The following is a 22,604-nucleotide window of genomic DNA, read 5'->3' as shown; positions in this document are numbered from 1 at the left end:
GCCGCTGAATCCACTCCTCGCTAAGCCACATGTCCACCATCATTTCCCAGCACGCGCCCTTGCCGGCGCACCAGTTCTGAGGCACCTACACATAATGGAAGCAAAGTGGATGACATTTCCGAAAATGAAATTCAAAACAAATGAGTAGTGATTCCGTCATTTACCCTCAAGTATTGTTCCCGCGTGAGGAACATATTTCTTGCTACGTCCTTGCCGACCTTCCTTTTTTCCACATCGGCGCAGTAGGTAATTACGGCCTGAACACGCGCCTCGTAGTGCATGTCCTTCACTAGTTTGCGACATGCTGTGTCAGCCACCTGAGCCGCTATGGCCTCATATCCTGGCTCGCACCTGTAGAAATCCTGCATATAGACTCGATAATTGCAGTCAATATTCAAAGAGTTTCAAATATATGGTAACTATTCACCAATATAGTGCGACGACTTACCCAGAATTCTCCCACCACCCGTCTCGCCTTGTTGCCGAAGGACCTCCCTTCCCGATCTTCTGCATTTGGGATGGCGATGTATGCCGGCTCTAGGATCCCGGCATGCATCACCATCCCAGGGAAGAGCTCCCTGCATAGGGTTCCCAGGATGCCGTTGGGCTTCCTTTTGTGGGCACCCGCCTGCACGCGCATCCAATACCTGTAAAAGTGTATAACATAAAGTATTAGTGTCTTATCATTTTGAACATATGAATTGAAAAATAAATGTCATTGTGCATAACATAAAGTATTACCTGTCCGGTACCGGTCGAATCATCGGGCATCTCGCAAGAGGTATTGGCCGCTGCGGCAGTTGCGACGGTCCTCGCAACCACACCGCCCTCGTATCTCCTGCTGCCTCCTCCTCCTCCTCCCCCTGGTCCTCCTCCTCCTGTCTCGGCTCCTCCTGCTCCTCCTGCTCCCGCTCCTGCTCCTCCTGCTCCCGCTCCTCCTCCTCGTCCTCCCCTGGCCTCCACCACCTATCTTACCTCCTCTCGTTCACCCTGGCCCTCGTCCCCAACGCCTCCTGGACCCTTCTGAGGCATTGGACCCCCCCTGCTCCACTGGACCCCTCAGGAGCCTCTTGCTCTCCACTACTACTCCTGTACAAGGCGCTCAGGAAACCAATCTTGCCCCCGCCTGGCATTTCGAATCAATAACCTGCAATGAATAATTGTAAACGAATCAGCAAAAATGAACAATATGTACTTAACAAATTATGCAAAATAAACAATAAATATATCTACAAATATGCAAAATCAGTTCATAGAATTAAACATTTTGGTTCATAGCAAATTATGCAAAATAAAATAATATATATACATAGAATTAAATAATTCAGTTCATACATGTACTAGAAATAGTCATCATGATCGGGATTAGCTGGATCATAATCCTCATCATCACTATTAGGCTCCTCGACATAATCAGCATTATTCGAAGGAGGAATGTCATCTTCACTGTCTCTGCCCAAATGCAGCCGCTCGAGTAATTCTAAGTCATGAGCATTTTCAACCTCGTCTCCAGCTTCCTCGTCAGCAATCCTTTCATTGTCCACTTCCATTCCCATCACGTCACTTAAGTCTATCTCGAAACTCCCTTCTAGTCCTTCTTGAAAGAACTCCCTGCCATTGTTGTAGTCTTCATTGTTTGGGACAGGAAGTTTGCCGTGTGGCGATACCTTACACACAACATCCCAACCCTGAAGATGTTTGTCGGTTTGGCACGGATATGAGAGATAATAAACTTGTGTGGCCTGTTGAGCCACAATGTAGACATCGTCGCCTGGTAACTTTGAATCCTGACGAATTTTGACTAGGCCAACATTTGGGGTCCGCCTGATTAATGTAGGATCAAACCAATGGCATTTGAAAATAACGGGAGTCTGTGGTACGGAACCTTGAAACTTGAGTTCGTATATTTCTTCAAGTCTTCCATAATACTCGACCCCATCTTGGCCTGGCGTAAAGACTCCAGTATTAGTGGTTTTTCGATTGGGCCGACTTTGCTCGTATCCTGTTGTGTGAAAGCGATATCCATTCACGTCATAAACGTTAAATGACTTAACCCTATAGCTAAATCCATCAGCCACTTGCTCAACTCGGCACTCATGGACGAATCGGTTTGCCCCTGAAAGCGAAAGGGACAAAGTTCGTCATATTGTTCGAAATGTTAAATGACTTGAACCTTTAGCTACAGCAAAGATCCTGTGAATCGGAGTTTACCTTTTGTTGCAACCAATAAATGAAATCGGGCTGAGAATTTCCGGCGCCATTTTTAAGAAGAGACTCCGATTCGTTCTGGGTCGGAGACCTTGAGCGACGCCAGAATTGACGAAGAAATTGCCTGTGTGAAATATGATCAAAGGGTTGGATGCTGCTTAGTGCAAACGCAAGAAGATGTTAAATGACATGCTGAATCGTGGAACATCGTGAACACGTTAAATGAGAACTTACCCTATGTATGGCTCCACCTCAGAAAGGTTGGTCAACAAATAAAGCATGATACGGCGCCACTCTTCATGGTTCAGGGTCTTGTACCTCGCATCACTTGCACTTCCAAGTTGCCCTCGGAAAATGCTGAGACTCGATTCATTATCGCCAGCATTGTAACGAGGAGGTGGATTATGCACGCTGGGAAGCTTCTCACCATAGTATTTAGTCGTGAAGTTTGACACCTCCTCCAAAATATATGCCTCAGCAATCGAAGCCTCAATTTTTCATTTATTCTTAAATTTCGTTCGAAGAACCTTCTGGCATCTTTCAACTGGATAGCACCACCGGAACTGCACAGGCCCTCTCATTCTTGCCTCATAAGGCAGATGCAGAAGCAAATGCTACATTGGATTGAAGAAGGCTGGTGGAAAGATTTTCTCCAACTTACAGAGCAACACGGGAGCCACTTTTTCCATGTCCGCAATAACAGCCCAAGATAACTCCTTAGCACAAAGCTGACGGAAAAAATTGCTCAACTCTGCTAGCACGAGCCATACATTATTAGGTAAGTAGCCTCGAACCATCACCGGAAGAAGCCGCTCAATCCATATATGGTAGTCATGACTCTTTAGCCCGTTGATTCGCATAGTAGTCAAGTTCACACCCCTCCTAAGATACGCTGCATATCCATCGGAAAATTGTAACTTTTGGATCCACTCTAGTGCTTCTTTCTTCTGGGCCCTCGTGAGGACGAAGTCGGCCTGTGTCTTCTTCCATTTCCTCCCGGGTCCAGGAGTCCTCATTTCGTATCTTGGTCTATCGCACAACATTGCCAGATCCACTCTTGCCTTTACGTTGTCCTTCGTCTTATCAGAAATGTCCATGACTGTTCCAAAAAGTGCCTCCCCCCAATTCTTTTCATTATGCATCACATCAATGTTGTGTGGAAGCAGAATATCATCAATATAAGGGAGCCTCCATAGCCCAGACTTCTAAGTCCAAGCATGTTCCTCACCGTACCCAACAAAACCACCGCCATCGTTGAGTCGGAGAGCGTCTATCTGAGCATGAATCGCAACACCCGTCATGATCGGCGGTGCAATTTCTGTAACTTTTACACCTTTCGTGAAGCTCTTAACGTCTTGTCTAAAAGGATGGTCAGCGGGGAGGAATTGTCGATGTTTGTCAAATGACGAATACTTACCCCCCTTCCTCAACCAGATGAACTGCAAAGCTGCCTTGCATGTTGGACATGGGAACTTCCCGTGAGTACATCAGCCGCAGAATATGCCATACGCGGGTAAGTCATGCAGGGAGAATTGGTACCAAACATACATTCTAAAATTTGTCTTTGTTGCTCGGACATAGGTCCACACCCCTTCGTCCCATGCCTTGACCAAATCATCAATCAGAGGCTCCATGTAAACACTCATTTTATTCCCCGGGTGCTCTGGAATAATCAATGACACGAGTATGGACTGTCGTTGAAATAGGACCCCTGGAGGGAGATTCAGAGGGATAACAAACACAGGCCAGCATGAGTACGAGGCGGCCACCATCCCATAAGGATTGAACCCATCTGTTGCAAGCGCAATACGTACATTACGAGCTTCATTAGCTTTGTCACAGTGAATCCTATCAAAATTCTTCCATGACTAACCATCGGATGGATGCACCATCCAGGGTTTCATTTACCGACCGGACCGGCCAAACCGCCGGGGTCCGCTACCGGTATACCGGTCCGGTTTGGCCAGAAACCGGTCGGTACCGGTCGAATTCAAATTTGAATTCAAAAAAGTCAGTTCAACCGGTTCGTACCGGTATACCGGCCGGTTTGACCGGTTTATCGGGCGGTTTGACCGGTTTGAATTCAAATCCAAATTTAAAATCGCATGTGTAACCGGTTTGGAACGGTATACCGGCCGGTTTGACTGGTTTACCGGCCGGTTTGACCGATTTACCAAGTGGGCCTTAATGGGCCGTCTCATTTTTTTCCTTTTCTTTTTTGGTTTAACTTTAAATGCCCGAAAAGTATATTAAACGAACGAATTTTTGAGAAAATTTGACACCATTAGATTCGTCGCACCTTGAAGTATTTTTTGGGAATTTTTCATTTTTTTGAATTCAAATTTGAATTTTGAATTTGGGCCGGTTTGGTACCGGCCCAAATCGGAACCGGACCGGACCGGTTTGACCGGTCAAACTGGACCGGTTCCCACCGGTTTTGTAAACCTTGGCACCATCTTGTCAGGGTTGTACCGAACACCTTTCTTGTGCCAGGTCATCTGTTGCGCGGATTCCTCGGTCATGAATAGTCGTTGGATCCTCGGAATGAAAGGATGGTAGCGTAGGAATTTCACGGGAATCGTGAGCTGCTTCTTAGGCTGACCATCACCAAAGTCCACTTCGAGGAACCTAGAGGCTTTACATTTTGGACAGTAAGCATCTTTCTCATGCTCCTTCCTAAATAAGATACACCCATTTGGACAAGAATGTATCTGCTCATATGGCATCTTAAGTGCACCGAGAATTTTCTGTGCCTGATACATTGACTTTGGCAGAATGTGATTTTTTCTGTGCCTGATACATTGACTTTGGCAGAATGTGATTTTCTGGAAGCATGCTTCCAAACATGGTCAACAGACTGTCGAAGGCGTCTTGGCTCAGGCTAAACTGAGACTTCAAGGCCACTAGCCGTCCGATGCCGTCCAGCTGAGAAACCTTTGTATGACCGTGAAGTGGTTTCTGTGCAGCCTCCAACATCTCGAAATACACCTTTGCGGATGCCTCTGGCTCCTCCTCCTGCGGTCCTTCACCGAAATGTGCTTCATGATAGTCATGTAACATGTCTCCAACCCCACCATCAGCATCACAATCATCGATGCGTTGCCTCACGACCTCGTCCCTCATACGGTGGCCTTCACCATGAAAGATCCACCGGGTATAGTCCGGCGTAAATCCATACTTGCAAAGATGTTGGCCCATAACCTTCTTCGTTTTCCGTTTCTTATTTCCACATCTGTTGCACGGACACCACAAGAAACTCGATCCTTCAGCCTGACTCCACGCGGCTTCCAAAAAATCATTGGTCTTTCGAATCCATTCATCGGTCATGGTAGCCTGACTTGGACGGCCCGTGTACATCCAATGACGGGCATCCATCCTCTAGACCGGAGTGAGAATAAAAATCAAATGCAACTACGTGTTGTCCCTACATTCTAATAGGTGAAGGTAGGTCCTAATCCCACCCGAGGATGCGTACATACGGTCAGTTTTCATGGTCCACTACCATCCGAGACAAAATTTCGGCAGCACCTCCCCGCTGTTCTCCAGATACACGTCCCAAAAGGGAGATTGTGTATCCGGAGAACAACGAGGAGGTGATGCCGAGACTCTGTCTCAGATAGGAGTGGACCATGAAAACTAACCGTATTTACGCATCCTCGGGCTGTCCAAATAACGTGGACAATTCGAAATAGATACAATTATAGATATGCAAAGATCTGCATATCTCAATTGTATTTCTTCCGAACGGAAGACACCTAACTAGGTTGCGGTTCCATAATCTACGAACATTATCAATAACGGGGGAGGTTGCATTACTTACCGAGGGTCGGCGGTGTAGTCGTGGCCGGCGTGGAGTGGACTCGCGGTTCCGGCTTCTCGCCGAACACGTCACGGACGGCACCGGGGGCGGGAACGGTCGCACCGGGGCGGAGTATTATTACCGACAGACTTCATACCAAGATGTATTTCAATTCGGCTAAAGCGATCATCAAACATATCATGCATATTTTGACCAATAAATTCCAACTTATTATTCACATGAGAAGAAACAGCATCATCTATAGCATTAGCTATTTCAGAATTAAGAACGGGCTGTTCGCTCTCATCGAATTTTACCTCAAACTGTGAAGCATCGAAGCCGGCATCCATCGTGACCTTCCCTTGTCGGTCAATGGAGAAGTGTGAGATGTACTGCTTCATGGCTTCTTCCTCCAACTTCTGGATCTCCTTCTCCTTCTCCTCTCTGATCTTCTTCTGGATGTCATCAAGAGCCTTCTGTTGTTCGGCCGAAAGTTGCTGAACAGTCGGCCTTTGGATGTTCGCGGCATCAACATCACTAGGTTTAGGAATTTTACCGGCCATGGCAGCCGATTGATTCTTTTCCCCAGCGGAGTCGCCAAAAATATGTTGGCGCAGAACTAGGGCCAACACACGAAAATGCTTGAACGCGCCGCGAGCGACGGCACAATGCAGCGCCGATGCTCAGACCGGTCAGACTGGTCGGGTATACCGGTCAGACCGGTTGTCGCCGCGCAGGCCGGCGGTGAGACCAACGAACGTCGCCCGGGAAGGACCCGTCGGGGCAGGCGCACGTAGGGTTGTTCTAGGATCGGCAGGCCACCTAGAACGCCCTCAATCGACGTAGAGACGACGGAGGAACAGCAAATAGTAGATTGGAAATGCTAGGGCAAGAGAAAAGTAAAAAGATAAAAGTTGTATTGATTTGATCGATTGGATACCTAATCGGCCATGACCCTTTATATTTATAGGGTGGGGTGGACTTATCCCGCAAGAAATCCTATTACAAGATCTAAATCTATTAAAATCCCTAGTTGTACTCGGATTCCACTTGGACCGGTCAGACCGGTCGACCCTACCGGTCAGACCGGTCGGCTGCTGCCGGACGGACTACAGCGTCTGACCGGTCAGACCGCTAGGGCGTACCGGTCAGACCGGTCGGTATTGTCGAATGTCAATTTTGGTTGTCAACAGGTGGCTCTGTCGAATTGAATGAAAATAATATTGTTGAAATGGAAAAAACTTGACTACCGTCGGATTTTTCCTCCCCTCATCTCCGTCTTGTGCCTTTATATACACCCAACCCATCCTTTAACCACCTCACCCAAATTCTAAAGCAACAAACAAGGCAGCCTTCAAGATTCCATGGGATTGAATCTTTCTTGCATCCACCGAGGCAGCCTCTCGCCGCAGGTGCACCAGCCGGCCTCGCCGGCGCCGGCCAGGGTCATCGCCGCCGACGGCTCGCTGAAGGAGCTCCCGGCCACTTCCTCTCCCCGCGTCATTCCCCAGCAACGACCGGATCGAGGCGGCCATGGCGGCGGCGGCGGCCGGGGCCGCGCATGGCCATGGCAGATCCAGCCACACCGCGCGCCCCGGCCACCGGCTTGCCTCCCGGCAGCCACCCGTGCTCTCCCGCCGCCCCTCCTCTTCTCTTTCCCTTTCCCCCTCTTTAGGTGCGAAGGCGAGGCCGCTAGAGCAGGCACACGAGGCCCGATTTCGGACGTCCTAGAAGCCCACTGTTCCTAGCGCATGCGAGCTCGGCCGCTTGGGTCCTATAGGACATCGCTGCATACCATTTTCTGGTATATGGGTCCTATAGGATTCTTTACAGGATTCCAGTGCGAATAGTCTAAACAAACAAGCCACTTCGAGTTGGTAAACGAGCCGATCCGAGCTTGACTTGTAACTTGCTTTGATATCGAGCTGAGCTGAGCTGGCTTGATGTCCCGCATTAGCAACTAGCAAGATCAAGTACTAACTCAACCATGAGCGCAACATAAATGAAATGTGTAGAAAATAAACTGCAAAACAAAATTAAATAGCAAACCGAAATAGCTGCACTTTTTTTTGGAGCCTCTCGTCTGGATACAGTTGTAGCATCTGTTCAAACATGCAAGCGCACCCACCCTACACACGCACACCTCACTCACACCGTACATCTACAAACAAACCTAGAACTGCACACAAACCTAAATCACGTCCATCTTGAAATCACCAGATGGCTCCGGAGGCCACGTGCATCGCCAGTCCCTTTGTGGCTCTACACATAAGAGGCTGCAGACTTTAATTAGGGAGCCACAGTTCCCGGGTGAGCACCACACGCTCGAGCGGCACTCAAACGCGTGTGGGCTCGCACGCACACCTAGCGAGCTTGCCAACCGAGCTATGGCCCGTTCTCGAAATGGCTTCAAGCTGCGCCTACTCTCCCTTGGTCCATGTGCATCTAGTGCTGCCTAATAGCTTGACTCGTGAGCTCCCTCGCCTATCCTGCACTCATGTCCGCAATAATGGCCTGCGTTGATGGAGGGATGGTTCGGTTGCATGGCCACGCGCCATCGTGACCTAACGCGTCGATCTGTGGCTGCTGCCGTTGATCCATGGCTAGGGGCGGGGGCCTGGGCCACCGGGGGCGCAGATGGCAACTTGGCGTCGTCGAGCTGAGCGGAGCGGCACTAGGCGTTAGCGGCGGGTGGCGCGGCAGCACTGGCCTAGCAGGCTAGCACTGGCTGCGGCGGGTTTGGGGGCGTGGTTCCGGCCGTCCGGCAAGCGCCGAGTATAGATGTCCATGCAGCCCGGAGCCCAACAGCCCGCCCATGAGTCCGGTTTTTTGGCCCGGCCCAAGCCCGGCCAGACCTGACCTGTACCGTGCCCGGGCTAGCCCGGCCCGCAAGCAGGGGCCGTGCTTGGGCCGCTCCCTCAGCACGGCGGGCGGCACAGCCCGGCACGCCTGATACAGGCCGGCCCGATAAGGGCCCGTTATTTTCCAGCCCCATATAAAGTGAGAAAGCAAACTACTAACCCTAGTCACTCCTCACCGTTTCATCCCTACCCGGCCACACGCCACCTCCCCCGGGCGCCACCGCCTGCCAGTCCCTCGCCCTCCCCAACGCCCGCCTCCCTCTCACCCTCCCCGCGCCACCCCCATCCTTCTGCGGCGGTGACCGGCTGGCGGCTGATCCTTTCTCTCCTGACTCCTGCACCGCCGCGATGCTCCGGACTCCCCTCCTCTCTGTGCCGGCGTGCCGCTCCCCCTCCTCTTCTCCACGCCGCTCGCCCGCTCCGCTCCCACTCCACTCGACTGAGCTGGCGAGCTCCTCTACAGATCCATTCGTGGCGAGCACCGGCGTGGTGGCGTCGGCCGGCGGGGCCTGCGGGCGTGACTGCCAGGCTCGGCGGGGGGGGGAGGGGTCGACAGCGGCACAGCGCCCCCCTCCTGTGGCCACCAAGCTCGACGTGGCTCGGCACCTCGGCGGGCATGGATGGGCGGCGGCGGCGTTGGCCAGCGGGCGTGGCCGGCGGCGCGACGGCGTCGGCAAGCTCAATTCGGGAGTGCGGGTGGTGGACGGCCCGAGCACGGTGAAGGCACCGTGCTTTTTGGGCCGGCACGGCCCGAAACAGGCCCGTGGGCTCGTGCTTGGGCCGAGAGCGTGGCACGGCAGGCAGCACGGCCCGGCCCGTTAGCCTATTCGTGCCGGGCCTAGCCCAATCCATTCGTGCTCGGTCCAGCCCGGGCTTGGGCCGGGCCGTGCCGGGCAGCCCGAATGGCCATCTATAGCGCCGAGCGGTCTGGGGCTCTGGCCAGGGGGGTGGGCAGGTGACGGATGGGAGTGTGGGGTGACACACACACATGTGCCTGCACGTACATGCGTGTTCACACGCACATAGGAGTATCGAAAGTTTTGTACAAAAAAGTGCAAGGTAATTTGTAGTGTTTCAAACAGAATTATCTATGCTTACTAGAAGGATGGAGCACTTCGATCTTGAGTGGGTTGTAGGTGCAAATGTACGTCATTAATGGCGAGCTGGCAGTTTTCCTGGACAAGCAGGCCATTTCAGGTAAGGGGAAGCCTAGAGCTACTAGGTGCGAGGAATGCGGCTAGGGTTTTCGGGACGCAGGTTGCCTCTTCTACTCGCTCAGATGCATGGTGAGAAGATGAATAACACTGATGATTATATAGATGTAGGTAGTATATGGTATTAGCGCACGCGCATGCGTACACACACTGTTGGCGCCTACCAACGTCACCACCGGGAAAGCAGTGATGACGCCCGCATACGCCAATTTTGGGGTAGCATATTTCATGAACCACGAATAAATCCGCAAGCTCACGGAATACCGCTATAGCATTTTACCCGGGAGTATACCGGGGTGTTATTTATATTTCCGCAGGGAAGGCGGTGAGTGAAGAGATATAGACTAGTTGATAAACTTTATCTAGATTGGATACTCTCATACATAAACGGGTTTTATTATGAAATTTTGCATGGAGTCATATTACCATCAGAAGAGTTTATGAAAAAAAAAATTAAAATTATTTCACGATTGTTGATGTGCACTTTGTTAACAAATATAATCATCCACCATGAAGGTACCTACTCATCTACAATGAAGTTAACAAATGGAATCATCCACCACTAATTTTATTATGAAATTTTGCATGGAGTCATATTACCATCAGAAGAGTTTATGAAAAAAATTTGAAATTATTTCACGATTATTGATGTGCACTTTGTTAACAAATATAATCATCCACCATGCTGGTACCTACTCATCCACAATGAAGTTAACAAATGGAATCATCCACCACGAATTTTATTATGAAATTTTGCATGGAGTCATAATCATCCACCATGGAATCATCCATCAGAAGAGTTTATGAAAAAAAATGAAATGATTTCATCATTGTTGATGTGCCCATTTTTTTGGAATTTCGGCAGCATGTACCCATTTTTTAGGAATTTCGGCAGCATGTACCAATTTTTTTGGAATTTTAGCAATTTCAATATCACAATAATCCACTACACAACTTCAAATAACATAAATTATTGAAGTCCAAAGTTCACATTATGAAACTACAACATCAAAGTCCTACAAGTCCAGAACAAGTTTCTTCTTGATCACTCGCTTGGTCCTCCTTGCCACCACCTCTTTTTCTTTCTTTCTCTTCTTCTCTTTTGCCACATCCTGGTCCTCACTTGTAGCTGCCACCTCTTTTCCTTTCTTTATTTTCTTCTCTTTTGCCACAACCTTGTCCTCACTTGTACCCGCCACCTCTTTTACTTTCTTCATTTTCTTCATAACAGAGGCAGCAGTGGAGGGCACCGTAGAGGCAACAGAGGACGGCACCGTAGAGGAGGAAGGCATAACAGAGGTAGCAGTGGAGGGCACCGTAGTGGAGGGATCTAGTGGCCCATCTGCATTTTCTGCACCCCAATGCTCATCCTCTCCGAAAGCTGGATCTACTGCATTTTTACAATTTCTTGCTATATCTCCTAATCCTCCACATCTTCTGCATTTTCGCTTCCTTGGTCCAAGTCCACTGCCCTCAGAACTTGATCTTATTCTAACTTTCCTAGGCTTTCCTGGTGCCCTTCCCTGAACTGGAGGCTGGAGCACGAATCCAGGATCGACAAAGTCCCATTGATGTTTGGACTCTATAGCAGGCACATTGTCCACATATGTAGTATTAAACCGGGTAATTGAGTAGTAATCATGTACATATTGATCAATTTCTCTAGCCCGACCACTAAGGGATGTAATGAAAAAGAGGGCATGGACACACGGCACTCCAGTAATCTGCCACTGTCTACAAGAGCACGTCATCCTCTCCAAGTGAACCACGTATTTCCATTCCCTCTTCTCCCTGTCCAATGCAGTCACTTCAGCCTCATAGGGGTTGCGCCGAACGAGTGACATTTTCAAACCTCTTGTTTTATCATGCAACCTTGTCAACACCACTGGAATTATCTTGTGACCTGCAAATCTTTCCTTTGCAATTCTTTGGCGCAACTCAAACTTGGCCATAATCATCACTCTAATTCTATCCAACAAATCCACCACATGAAGGTCCTTGATTTTCCTAACCCATGCATTAAAAGACTCCGCCAAGTTGTTGTTCACATAATCTACCTTACATAATTCATTGAACTTGCTTCTCATCCATATCTTTGTGTGTTTCTCATCCATGTAGGGCTTCACTTTTGGCTTCCTGTACATTTGGCTCACATGGTAGTTATGTTTCTTGAGACTATATGTCAATGATGCCGGCCATAAATTATCGTCAAACAACTTTCCCTCGAATCTTTTGCCAAAGTTTGCAGCAAGATGGCGCATGCACTCCCTATGTTCCACTCCAGGGAACACCAAGTCTACTGCAATTTCTAATCCCTTGCAAGCATCTGTATGGATAACCAATCCTTCCGGAAAGCCCACAGCCTGTTTCAAATTCTGAAGCCACCATGTCCAGCTCTCGGTTGATTCAGTCTCTAGCACACCATAAGCAACTGGAAAAAAGCCAGTTATGTGCATCAATTGCAGAAGCTACAACTAGCTGCCCTCTAAACCTTCCATTTAGAGCAGTTGCGTCCACTGCTAGATAAGGCCTGCATCCAGCCCTAAACCCTCTCCAACAAGCCTCAAAAGAAACAAAAAACCTCCTGAAACATTCCTTTTTCATTGTCTTGCCTTTCACTCTATATGACACTGTTTGGTGGTCAATCTCTACAACACTTCCTGGAGATGCCTTCTCCACTTCAGCTTTGTATGTGTACAATAGGTTGAAACTATCCTTCCACGGACCATAAATCTTGTCGAGGGCCATTTCCTTGCCATAAAACACTCTCATATAAGGCACCCTCACATTATACTTCTCATGGAGCCTGTTTATCAGTTCAGATGGACCAATGCTTGGGTTCTGTCTCACCCATTCCAACATTGCATCGGCACACCATCTACTTTTAGCTGCCTTTTGTGCATCTCCTGATCTTACACACGTATGAGGAAATGGGTTCACTTTGACTTAAACAATTGTTCTATTCCGCATACAGGAAGCATGCATCCGCCACTGGCACCTCCTGTCTGGACAGTGAACAGTCATAGTGGGCTCACTCTTATCAATCACAAAATCACATTCATTTACTATGCAATAAGTGGCAAGTGCATTCCTGCAATCCATCATTGATTCGAATGTGACACCTTCTGTGAGAGAAGGATTATCTCTGTCATACTCAATTCTCAATCTATCCGGAACCTCTTCATTCTCATCCACCCCCATCTCATTATTCTCCTGATTCTCTTCTTCACCAATGGGTTCAAATTGTGCTGATACAACATCTCTCTCAGATTCCACATTATCAACATGTCCCCATAATTCAGGGTACTCCCTCTCATCCTCATCAACTGGTGCAACAACCTCTATTTGATCACCAAGGTTTGGCAAATCATCAGGGATATTTGCATCCCTCGTAATAGCAGCTGCAAATATTATAAATTGTTTTGATTAATAGGGATGCAAGAAGAGGGATACCATGATAACAATTCTAATTTAACATGCTAGATAGCTGCCCAATTCTAATCTAAATGCTAACATGCCGCTGAATGCCACTGGGAACAATGCCACTAACATGCCACTGGAATGCTACTAAGGACAATCATATAACTGAGCACAATGCCGCTGAATGCCGCAAAGAAAAGTTGCAACAATGCCGTTATAATTTACCTTAGGGAGGCCTTCACCTTAGCACAATTGCTGCACTGGCCGCAATGCCGCTGGCCAGGGCGTCGCGGCTAGGGCAACCACACAGAACTAGTCGGAGGGCGCAGAGATCAGGGCAGGGCGACCACTCAGCGCTGGCCAAAAGCAGGGCGCAGAGAGCAGGACAGGGCGACCACCCGGTGCTGGCCGGAGGGCGCAAAGAGCAGGACAGGGCGACCACCCGGCGCTGGCCGCAGGGCGCAGAGAGCAGGGCATTGCTGGCCGGAGGAAGCAGGGAGCAGGGCCTCGCTGGCCGGAGGGCGCAGAGAGCAGGGCGCTGGCAGGAGTCCCACAGCAGCGTGGAACGGCATCGTGGCCGGCATGGATGGAAGCAGACCAAGTCCAACGGCCGCGGAGGGGGAGCAGCGTGTCGCGGAGCGCGAAGGAACGGCGTCGGGGTCGGCACGGATGGAAGCGGAGCGGATCCGCCCGCCGCGGATGGGGAGCAATGTGTCGCGGCCGCCACGAATGGATGTGGTCCGGAGCCTCCGGCCGCGGATGGCGGAACAACGTCGCGGAGGGGGTGCGGTGCAGATGGGGAGCACCGCGTCCCGGATGCCACGAATGCAAGCGGACCGGAGCCTCCGACGTGGATGGGGGAACGGCGTCGCGGAGGGGGTGCAGCACGGAAGGGCCAAGCGGCCGCAGCGGGGAAGGAGGTGATGGGCGGCGGGTAGGCACACGAGTTGGCGGCGGCCACCCACGGGGGCGTCTGGCCGATTCGAATGGGATGGATGGGGAAAGTGGGTGTGTGGGCCCCACATGTCAGCGCGTGGCGCGGGACCCGCATGTCAGGACGGAGCTCACGGCTGTGCTAACGGAAGCGGCTCAAGCAGCGCGGGAGGGCAAAACTGATGAGCACAACGCGTGGGAGGGCAGGACCGAGGAGTCTCAGGAAGTAAGGGTATGAATGAGGAGGAGAGCTCAACTAGGGGGAGGCTTGTAAAAAACCCAATTGTTCATGCATGTGAAATGTGATCATCAAGGAGGGATTTTATTTGGACGACCATCTAGAGATTCATGCATGGGAAATGTGATCAGATGAAATAATGGAACCGAGTGTGCGAAGTGTGAACTTAACCCGCTTGCACAGTTGTTCCCAATTTTTCCCCTTCCTCCCGCTTCAATTTGAAGCGAAATTCAAATTCCCCGCAAAACTGGATGTCGTGTGCCTTTTCCCACAAAACCCCAATGTGCCATTTTAAAATATATTCAAATTTACGTTACTTGTTGGCTACTAGCTTTATATCTCCAAGATCTAGCAACAAACCCATCGTCTCCAAGATCTGCCTCCTCCATCTCTGTAGAGATCTCCTGAGCAGGTTTGTGAAGCTTCAATCCTTCGTTCTTCTTTGCTTCTCGCCTTCTCAATCGTACGTTGTCTGCAGTTTGTACACATAATTCTTCAGCTGTTCGGCGTTGGTTACTGCCTTTTGTTTTCAATTCGATCCAGAGAACGGCATCGCACCATGACCGGCCTGAAGCAGATGGCACTTCTGGACGCGCAGCGCTCCCCGCCGGCGTGGCTGCGTCGGCTTCTGGAGACGAACTTCTTCGAGAAGTGCTCGGACCACCCGGAGGCGTGGCGCTCGACGAGGAGCGCCGGCTGCTGCAATTTCTTCTGCACAACCTGCGCCGGCCGCGCCCTTTGCTCAAGATGCCTCGGCGACCACGCAGGCCACGAAATTATCCAGGTATGCGCAGGCAGCAGCCGTGGCCGGTGGCAAAGGTTAGTTTCATTTCGAGGTGACCTACGCGTTCTGACGCGTGCTGACCTGTGGGCGGGGCTGTGCAGATCCGGAAGTCTTCGTCGCACTGCCTTGTGAAGGTGGAAGACCTGCACCACCTGCTGAACGTGTCATTGGTGCAGACGTACATCATCAACGGCGCGCCGGCTGTTTTCCTCGACGAGCGGAGCATGTCGGGGAAGGGGAAGAAGCCTGGAGCAGAAACCGAGTGCGAGGAATGCGGTCGGGGTCTCCAGGACGCGGGCTCTCTCTTCTGCTCGCTCGGATGCAAGGTGCGCTCGATAAAATCTCGCCCGGCTCCATGCTCTGTGGTCCGATTTTATGTGTAGCCGTGCAGGTTATTAATTAACTTCTCGTCGACTCGTCGACTGATTGGATGCAATAGGACCTGCAATTAATGTTTTAAATAGCCGGCTAAGTCATTTAGCGATCTATGTCTAAAAACAGGCTATAGCCGGCTATAACGGGATATAGCGGCAGCTAAGAGCTAAGTTGTACATGAAAAATTTTAGCTAAATATCTCTAAACCAGCTATAGCGGGAGATAGCGGAAGCTATAGCCGAAGATTTAAAACCTGGCTGCAATTGAAACGTGGAGATATATATGCATCTCCATGTTGCAATTTTTCAGACTCCACTTATATTACAACTATGAAATGGTTGTCGAGTAGTATGTACCTGTATATGGAGGGTGGATTATAGTGGGGCAAATGACTGATTCTTAGCAACATCAATCTGCGTCTCTCGGATAGAGACGTAAACAGAGTTGCTGATTGGGAATTCCAGGTCAATCAAAGTTTTCGCATACAGTTTTATCAGCTACTGCAGCACAACCTCCTAGGCACCTCCCGGGCACGACATGTTGGCGATCACGATCTTAGACAAACCCCTTTCCACAACTTTCTATTTTTTGGAAAGCCATCAAGATTCTTTTTTTCACACAATGACTTTCCCGATCAAATTAAAGCTTGACAACCATTGTGCCCCTTTCCCCGTGCATCGTCATCCATGAGGCGACACAACATCCACCGCTCAGACCTCCCCACACTGAGCCCATGGGCGGCCACCACTGCCACTTCCTACCAATGACGGCAACGGTTCCCGGCGAAGGCCCAAGCGGCGACCGCCTCCCCCCTCCCTCACCTTCCCCATCTCCTCCTCCATGGGCTCACTGCATTGCTCTCACACACGGGGCACAGGTTGGGCTCGCTTGGCTGTCACGGCATGGAGCAGGCGCCACCTTGGCCAATATCTGGTGCTCCGCATGGACATGGATGCCTAGGTATGAGCCTTGTGGCTGCAGCTAGCCCTCTCCCATAGGAGCTCCACTTCCTGGACTCCTAGGTGATCCTTCTCTCTCTCCTCCCCTTCATTGGATCTCTCTACTATTATTGTAAATTTAGCAAGGGGGACTTTGAGGTGGGTCAGATGTGGTGTCATCAGAGATAGTGGCGATGACTTCTCGTTTCAGTTAAGGTAGGGAGTAGGGGTGTTCTTACAGCGACTATGACACCTATATATGGTCGCCCCTCCCCTTCCAAGAGGCATTGTAAAGGTGGGACTGCTTAGGTGCATTGCAACAAGTTCAGAAACGATTATTAATTTAGTAGTAGGCCCCTTTTTAGTTAGTTGTGCATGATCTCTTCTCTATGTGGTCAGTTGTGCCCTTGTTTGTCTTCCGGGGTGAATGGGAATGCAGGCTTAGTATGGTGCTTTATGGTGCAATCTAGAGCAAATTAAAATTGTGGTGAGCTAATAGTTGGGCAATGCTTCGACCAAAGTGAGGAGTTGTGTAGAGTTAAGCTGTATGTTCCTTTAGGAGGCCCTCTCGTAGCTGTATGTTTTTTGGATCCGATTTTTCTAGAAAAATGGGTCACCACATCCGTTCCTTTAGAAAATTCTGCTAATTATACAACTAGGTTTTTCAGAACTTATCAGCACAATTTTCAGAAAGCTTTTTTGATACCTTTTTGTGAGAACTTTGTCTAGGGTGACTTTTCACTTGAAATGTTTTCCAAATAACTTCTTTTTTTGGAAAACTTCTTCATATAACTTCTCTAGGAAAAACTCTGAAAAACTTCTATGGATAAGTTTCTGGCAAACTTCTTTTAAATTTGTTTCAGAAAACATCTCCAGATAACACATTTTCAGAAAATAAAGAAAAATGGATGCCAATTAATTTTGAGCAGACCTAATTGGTAGCAAGAAAAGGGGAGTAAGCAAAAAAGGATCAGAGCAAAAGGACTTCTGCGCAGCCTACTGCCATATAGTTCTTGTTCCAATAGTTATTTGGGGCTTAAATATAAAATTTTGCATCTTCAATTTTATTACATGTTTTACAGGTTTTTGTTTATGTCTCTGAGTGCTTTTCCTTTTAAAATGTTTGCTTATCTATGTACATTCCAAATACTACAATGAGCAATTTTTTTGCGAACAGCTGGGTAGATTCACACATCGTCATAGCTTATGTGGAACACTTAACTAGAACATTCCCTTTAGTTAGAGCACTTGAGTAAAAAAGAACATTCACAAATTTTACCATCTATTGCGTGCAAGCTATATCTCCTGGCATAAGTGCTATTTAGTTAGACATTTGATTGCGCTCTTAGGTTATTCTTCTTTTCACTAGGTGGTATCTTTTTTGTACTTGCTTCAAATCTCATTTCGGAACTGTAATTACTAGATCATGCTCTACCTTTTTTGTACTCAATTAGAATATTTCTGTAGTTCAATTCACAAACAATGACAAGTGAGCAAGATGAGGGTTTTACGTGAGAGCTAAAAATTCAAATTTTTGTTTGTTGTGAGGGCCAACAGTAATTTTTAATTTGGATATTTATTTTGAGCAGAAATTCAACTTCTCTCACTCTCTCTCTCTCTCTGTGTGTGTGGGGGGGGGGGCATTGGCCCCCACATCTCCACCCGCTGATGGTGTTGGGGATAAGGTTTATGGATATCCCAACATGGTCCATTAAGATCAATCAGGCTAATAAATAAGTGACACGAAGCGATTAAGGCCCAACAAAACAACCGATGGCCCAGGGGGACAGCAAAGAAGGAGACGGCACGCTCCCCATGAGAGGGTGGAGCCTTACTTGACGCCGACCCCCGAAGAGGAGGGCCTGGTGCAGCCGACCCTCAGGGAAAGACATCCGCCTCGCCCGATCCTTGCAGGATGGCCCACGCAACCCGTGGATATGGGTCTCCCGAAAATCGGGAGGCACCTCGGGTGAAGGCTGACTGCCAGGGTGGTCCCGGGAAGTCAGGGACGTGACCACCCTCCACTCCGGTACGGACGCAGAGTGAGAAGTAGATTTGGCCCGCGCGGATTCAGGCTAAGACATGGCCTGGATACTCTGTCAGAACTTGTCAGAGCCGGCCAAGGGATAAGTGCCACGTCAAACAGGACACAGCGCCATGCCCCAGATACGGAGGATGCGGAGTCCAGGCGGAAATCCAGTTGGCAGGCGGATATCCCGTCTTTCACGACGATACGGGGAATATTGTGTTAGAAGTATACGGATGGGATGTCCCCCATGCCATGGGTCAAAATAGGTCGAAGGGACCCACCGATCAGTTAGCCAACAGGTATCGGGAGGCGCCCGACCCCATCTCTCTCTCTCTGTAAACCCGACCTTGGGCTATAAAAGGGGGAGGCGCGCTCCATGCAGGGGCATCCGCATAGGCTCACTTGCACCCGCACTCGAACACACACACACACACACACACACACGCATCCATTCAACCAGAGACTTGGGACCCTCTCTCCCTCTCTCGCCAGTTTGTAACCCCTACTTCAAACTTGAATACAAGAGTACGAGAGCTCGAACTGGACGTATGGACATTTGGCCCGAACCAGTATAAAAACTCGTGTCTTCGCTTGTATTACCATCCGATCCTGTGACGTGCATATAAATTTACTAGCCGGTGATACGGAACACCGACAGATGGGTTCATCTTATCGGCACTCAAAGAAAATAGATCGATGAGCAAAGCATGGGATTCTAGGACCTCACGTCTCAGATGTTAACCCTACATTTCACCACACGGAAGGGCAGAACTGACGCAAGTCAGCAGTCACATTTCTTTTTTTATTGGAAAACTCCAAGGGAAACCCCTGAAGCATAAAGGTACAGGGTTGAACCCTGGGAGGGAGCACTCCGACCAGTGGCCTTTACCACTGTGCCGTGAGCCCCTTCACATAGCAAGCACATTTCTTAATTTGTAACATATTTCAGAGAGAAGCAACATTTGGTGACAACTTGAACCCTCTCTCTAGAAAAATTTACCACCCAATTAATTCTACTAGTAAACATAGCTGACTGCTGCTTGTGGAACATTATAAGTTAATTTTTGGCACAATTAATTATTTGGGTATAATACTATAATTTTTTCTTGAAACTCCTAAGTACTATATCTGTTTGTTATGCTCCTACTAATGACATAAATGTGCTTGCTGAAATGCTGACTCCTTTGATTAATTTGAAATTTTTGTTTGTTGCTAGGCTAAAGGAATAGAGGACCGTCTTGATTTCAATGTATCGTTCGCTGTCGATCCAAGAAGAGACAGCTCTGGAGAAGAGTCAGAATCAGCATCAGACGATGAAGATTCAGAAGATTTGAACCTTACCAGGGTCTAGGCATGTTGCTGCATGCCAGAGGACACTGGTATCTATTAGGTAGAAGGGGCCGGCCAAGACTAGCACTAATAAGCTGCAAGCTACCCAGGAACTTGGAAGAAGCGAGTCACTCGTCGTCGAGCAAGGGCGGGCAAGGGCGGGTTTGCATAGAAAGTAGCTCTGCATATACTGGAGCCGTGGACCAGACATGCATGAAATAAATGATGATGAAATTGGGGACATACAGACATGTTTAAATTGTTTGCTGGAATATGTTTAGCTTTGTTAAGTTTGGTATCTTTAATTTATTGTTCTACTAGTATTATGCTGTTTCGTTTCTTCGTGAGTATCGTTTGCGTCAGAAAACCATTTGGATGATTATATATATCAGATAGAAAAGAAGGCTGCATCGAGGCACTGTACATACTAGATGTTGAGCCGGAATAAAGAGAACAGAAGAAGGTAAGCCAATACCACATGCCGAGCATCTCGAACAGTCTCCTAATAAACATCCCCCAATAACGTATTATTGGGATATCCGAATACCACTTTCATGAGTTATCGGGGAAGATACTTTTACAGTTCCCCCAATCACTGGTATATAAGCACTCTCGTCCAATCCAACAAACATCATGCTCACGTCTTTGTAAGTTGTGAAACAGAGCAAGAAAATTCAATGGACAGATCGAGCAAGCTCATCAACAAAAATTACAGTTTCATAAGTTCCAGTTCCACCAATATAATCAGCTATGCCGGATCTCAAGGAAGACAAGTACGTATACGCACACATGGATCGATCAGTAAAAAGTCACTGTCATGCGTGTGGTATATATCTCGCATGCTGCAAGAAATGAGTGCAGAAACGTCAACATGAGAAGCAGAGATGAAGCTGCCACGGTCAAGGATGGAAGTCGTCCACTTATATTCAATAGTAATTCATCGGCAGTAAACTTTGTCCCCAAACTGGCACTCAGATGAATCTTTGTTTGACGCTGCGTGTGCACGGATCGATTGTTGAACTAGAGAGGCTCAACACTGTCGCCGTGAGCGTATCTTAATGTAACGAACATGGCACCATTTATGCCATTTCGAGTGATTTTGGTGATCGAATGACAACACAACACTTGGACTAATATGATTGTTAAGATGATCATTCTCAGACTTTTAGGTTCAAGTGATGACAAAGAGAAAGAGAAAATAGGCGTAGCAAGGCCCGAAGGGCAGCCCCTACGGGGGTTCCGCTACCCGGTTATCGGACGGGGGTCGAGGGGGAGCCGCCCCTCGCGGGTCTCAGGGCAGCGCCCTGAAAGCTCTTCGATTCAGGAGCACCGGAAGAACCGACGCCAGGGCATCGGAGCATCCGGTGGTAGTCGGAAGAACCGACGCCATAATACCTTGGTGCAGAAGGGAATCGAAGCCAAGTCAGCCTATAGGCACCGGTTGAACCGACGGTCCAAAATAGGGCATCGGTGCATTGGGCGTCCTTTGTACCAGAGACGATGTCAAGTGCCCAGTAGAAGTGTCTTCAGCACCGGTTCAACCGATGGGGCATCGGTGCATACCACCGGTGCAATGACGTCAGCGTCCAGGAGAAGATTCTTTCAGCACCGGTTGAACCGATGAGGCATCGGTGCATTGCATCGGTTCAACCGGTGGTCTCTGCGTCAGCCATCAGGAGTCCAACGGCTACTTCGTGTTATGAGTGACCGGATGAACCGACGCTACCCTGCCAAGAGGCATCGGTTCTTCCGGTGGTACGTAGATTTTCAGCTAACCGTTGGAGCAACGGCTACAAGACTTGGTGGCCTATATATACGCCTCACCCCGGCCATTTGAAGATTGCTGGAGTTGCTGGACATCCCACACACACCCAAGAACATCTCCAAGCCATACAAAAGCATCAAGATCATATCCTTAGCCCTTAGCACACTTTGAGAGTGTTGTGTAAAGGATTAGCTCTTAGTGAGTGAGTTTGCAAGGCTTAGAGCCTTTGTGCTGTGGTTCATTAGTGAACCAAAACAAGAGCTTGGTGCGCCGGCACCTTGGAGCGTGGAGCTCGCCGGCAACGTCATCGACCCTCCGACTTGGTGTGGAGCGGCGACGACACCTTTGTGCGGGGGACGTGGAGACCCCCATCCTTTGTGGAGAAGCTCCTTAGTGGAACCCGGGGCCAAGGTGACCGTGATTGTGTTCACGGAAGAGACTTGGTGGCCGAGTAGCAATACTCTTAGTGAGTGCTACAACAACGTGGATGTAGGTGTGCCTTTGTGGCTAACCGAACCACGGGATAAACACCCGCGTCAAGAGTTTGCTATCTCCTATCCCGCTCTTTAAGCTTCCGCATTTCATTCTAGTAATTTGTATGCCTTTACTTTCATAGAATAGTTTCTTGATAGGAAAGGCTATAGGTTGCTAAACTCTTTTGGGATAGGGGTTTTACACTAGAACAACCTAGTTGCACATCTAGATAGCTTG

General features: G+C 49.0%; 1 protein-coding gene and 1 long non-coding RNA gene across 2 annotated transcripts; one reads left to right on the top strand and one right to left on the bottom strand.

The window, feature by feature from the left end:
• On the bottom strand, positions 1 to 512 carry LOC120648610. The gene is made up of 3 exons (XR_005665015.1): positions 449 to 512; positions 165 to 362; positions 1 to 85 (listed from the first exon to the last, which is right to left on the bottom strand). It is a non-coding gene; the product is annotated as an uncharacterized LOC120648610 (long non-coding RNA).
• Positions 513 to 15,232: 14,720 nt separating this feature from the next.
• LOC120652167 (protein RGF1 INDUCIBLE TRANSCRIPTION FACTOR 1-like) lies at positions 15,233 to 20,150 on the top strand. The gene is made up of 3 exons (XM_039929912.1): positions 15,233 to 15,457; positions 15,559 to 15,783; positions 20,016 to 20,150. Exons 1-3 carry the CDS (start codon positions 15,233 to 15,235, stop codon positions 20,148 to 20,150), a joined length of 585 nt encoding a protein of 194 aa, XP_039785846.1.
• Positions 20,151 to 22,604: the final 2,454 nt, after the last annotated feature.

This window comes from Panicum virgatum, chromosome 1K (assembly GCF_016808335.1).
Source record: "Panicum virgatum strain AP13 chromosome 1K, P.virgatum_v5, whole genome shotgun sequence".
In the NCBI taxonomy this organism is placed as follows: domain Eukaryota; kingdom Viridiplantae; phylum Streptophyta; class Magnoliopsida; order Poales; family Poaceae; genus Panicum; species Panicum virgatum.
The sequence above is the reverse complement of the archived record's forward strand: the minus strand, read 5'-3'. Positions and strand labels throughout refer to the sequence as shown.

Bases quoted from the DNA above. Each gene is read 5' to 3' on its own strand.
- LOC120652167 (XM_039929912.1), top strand. From the start codon at position 15,233: ATGACCGGCCTGAAGCAGATGGCACTTCTGGACGCGCAGCGCTCCCCG. The intron at 15,458-15,558 runs GTATGCGCAGGC...GGGGCTGTGCAG, and splicing joins CAGGCCACGAAATTATCCAG to ATCCGGAAGTCTTCGTCGCA. The intron at 15,784-20,015 runs GTGCGCTCGATA...GTTTGTTGCTAG, and splicing joins TCTGCTCGCTCGGATGCAAG to GCTAAAGGAATAGAGGACCG.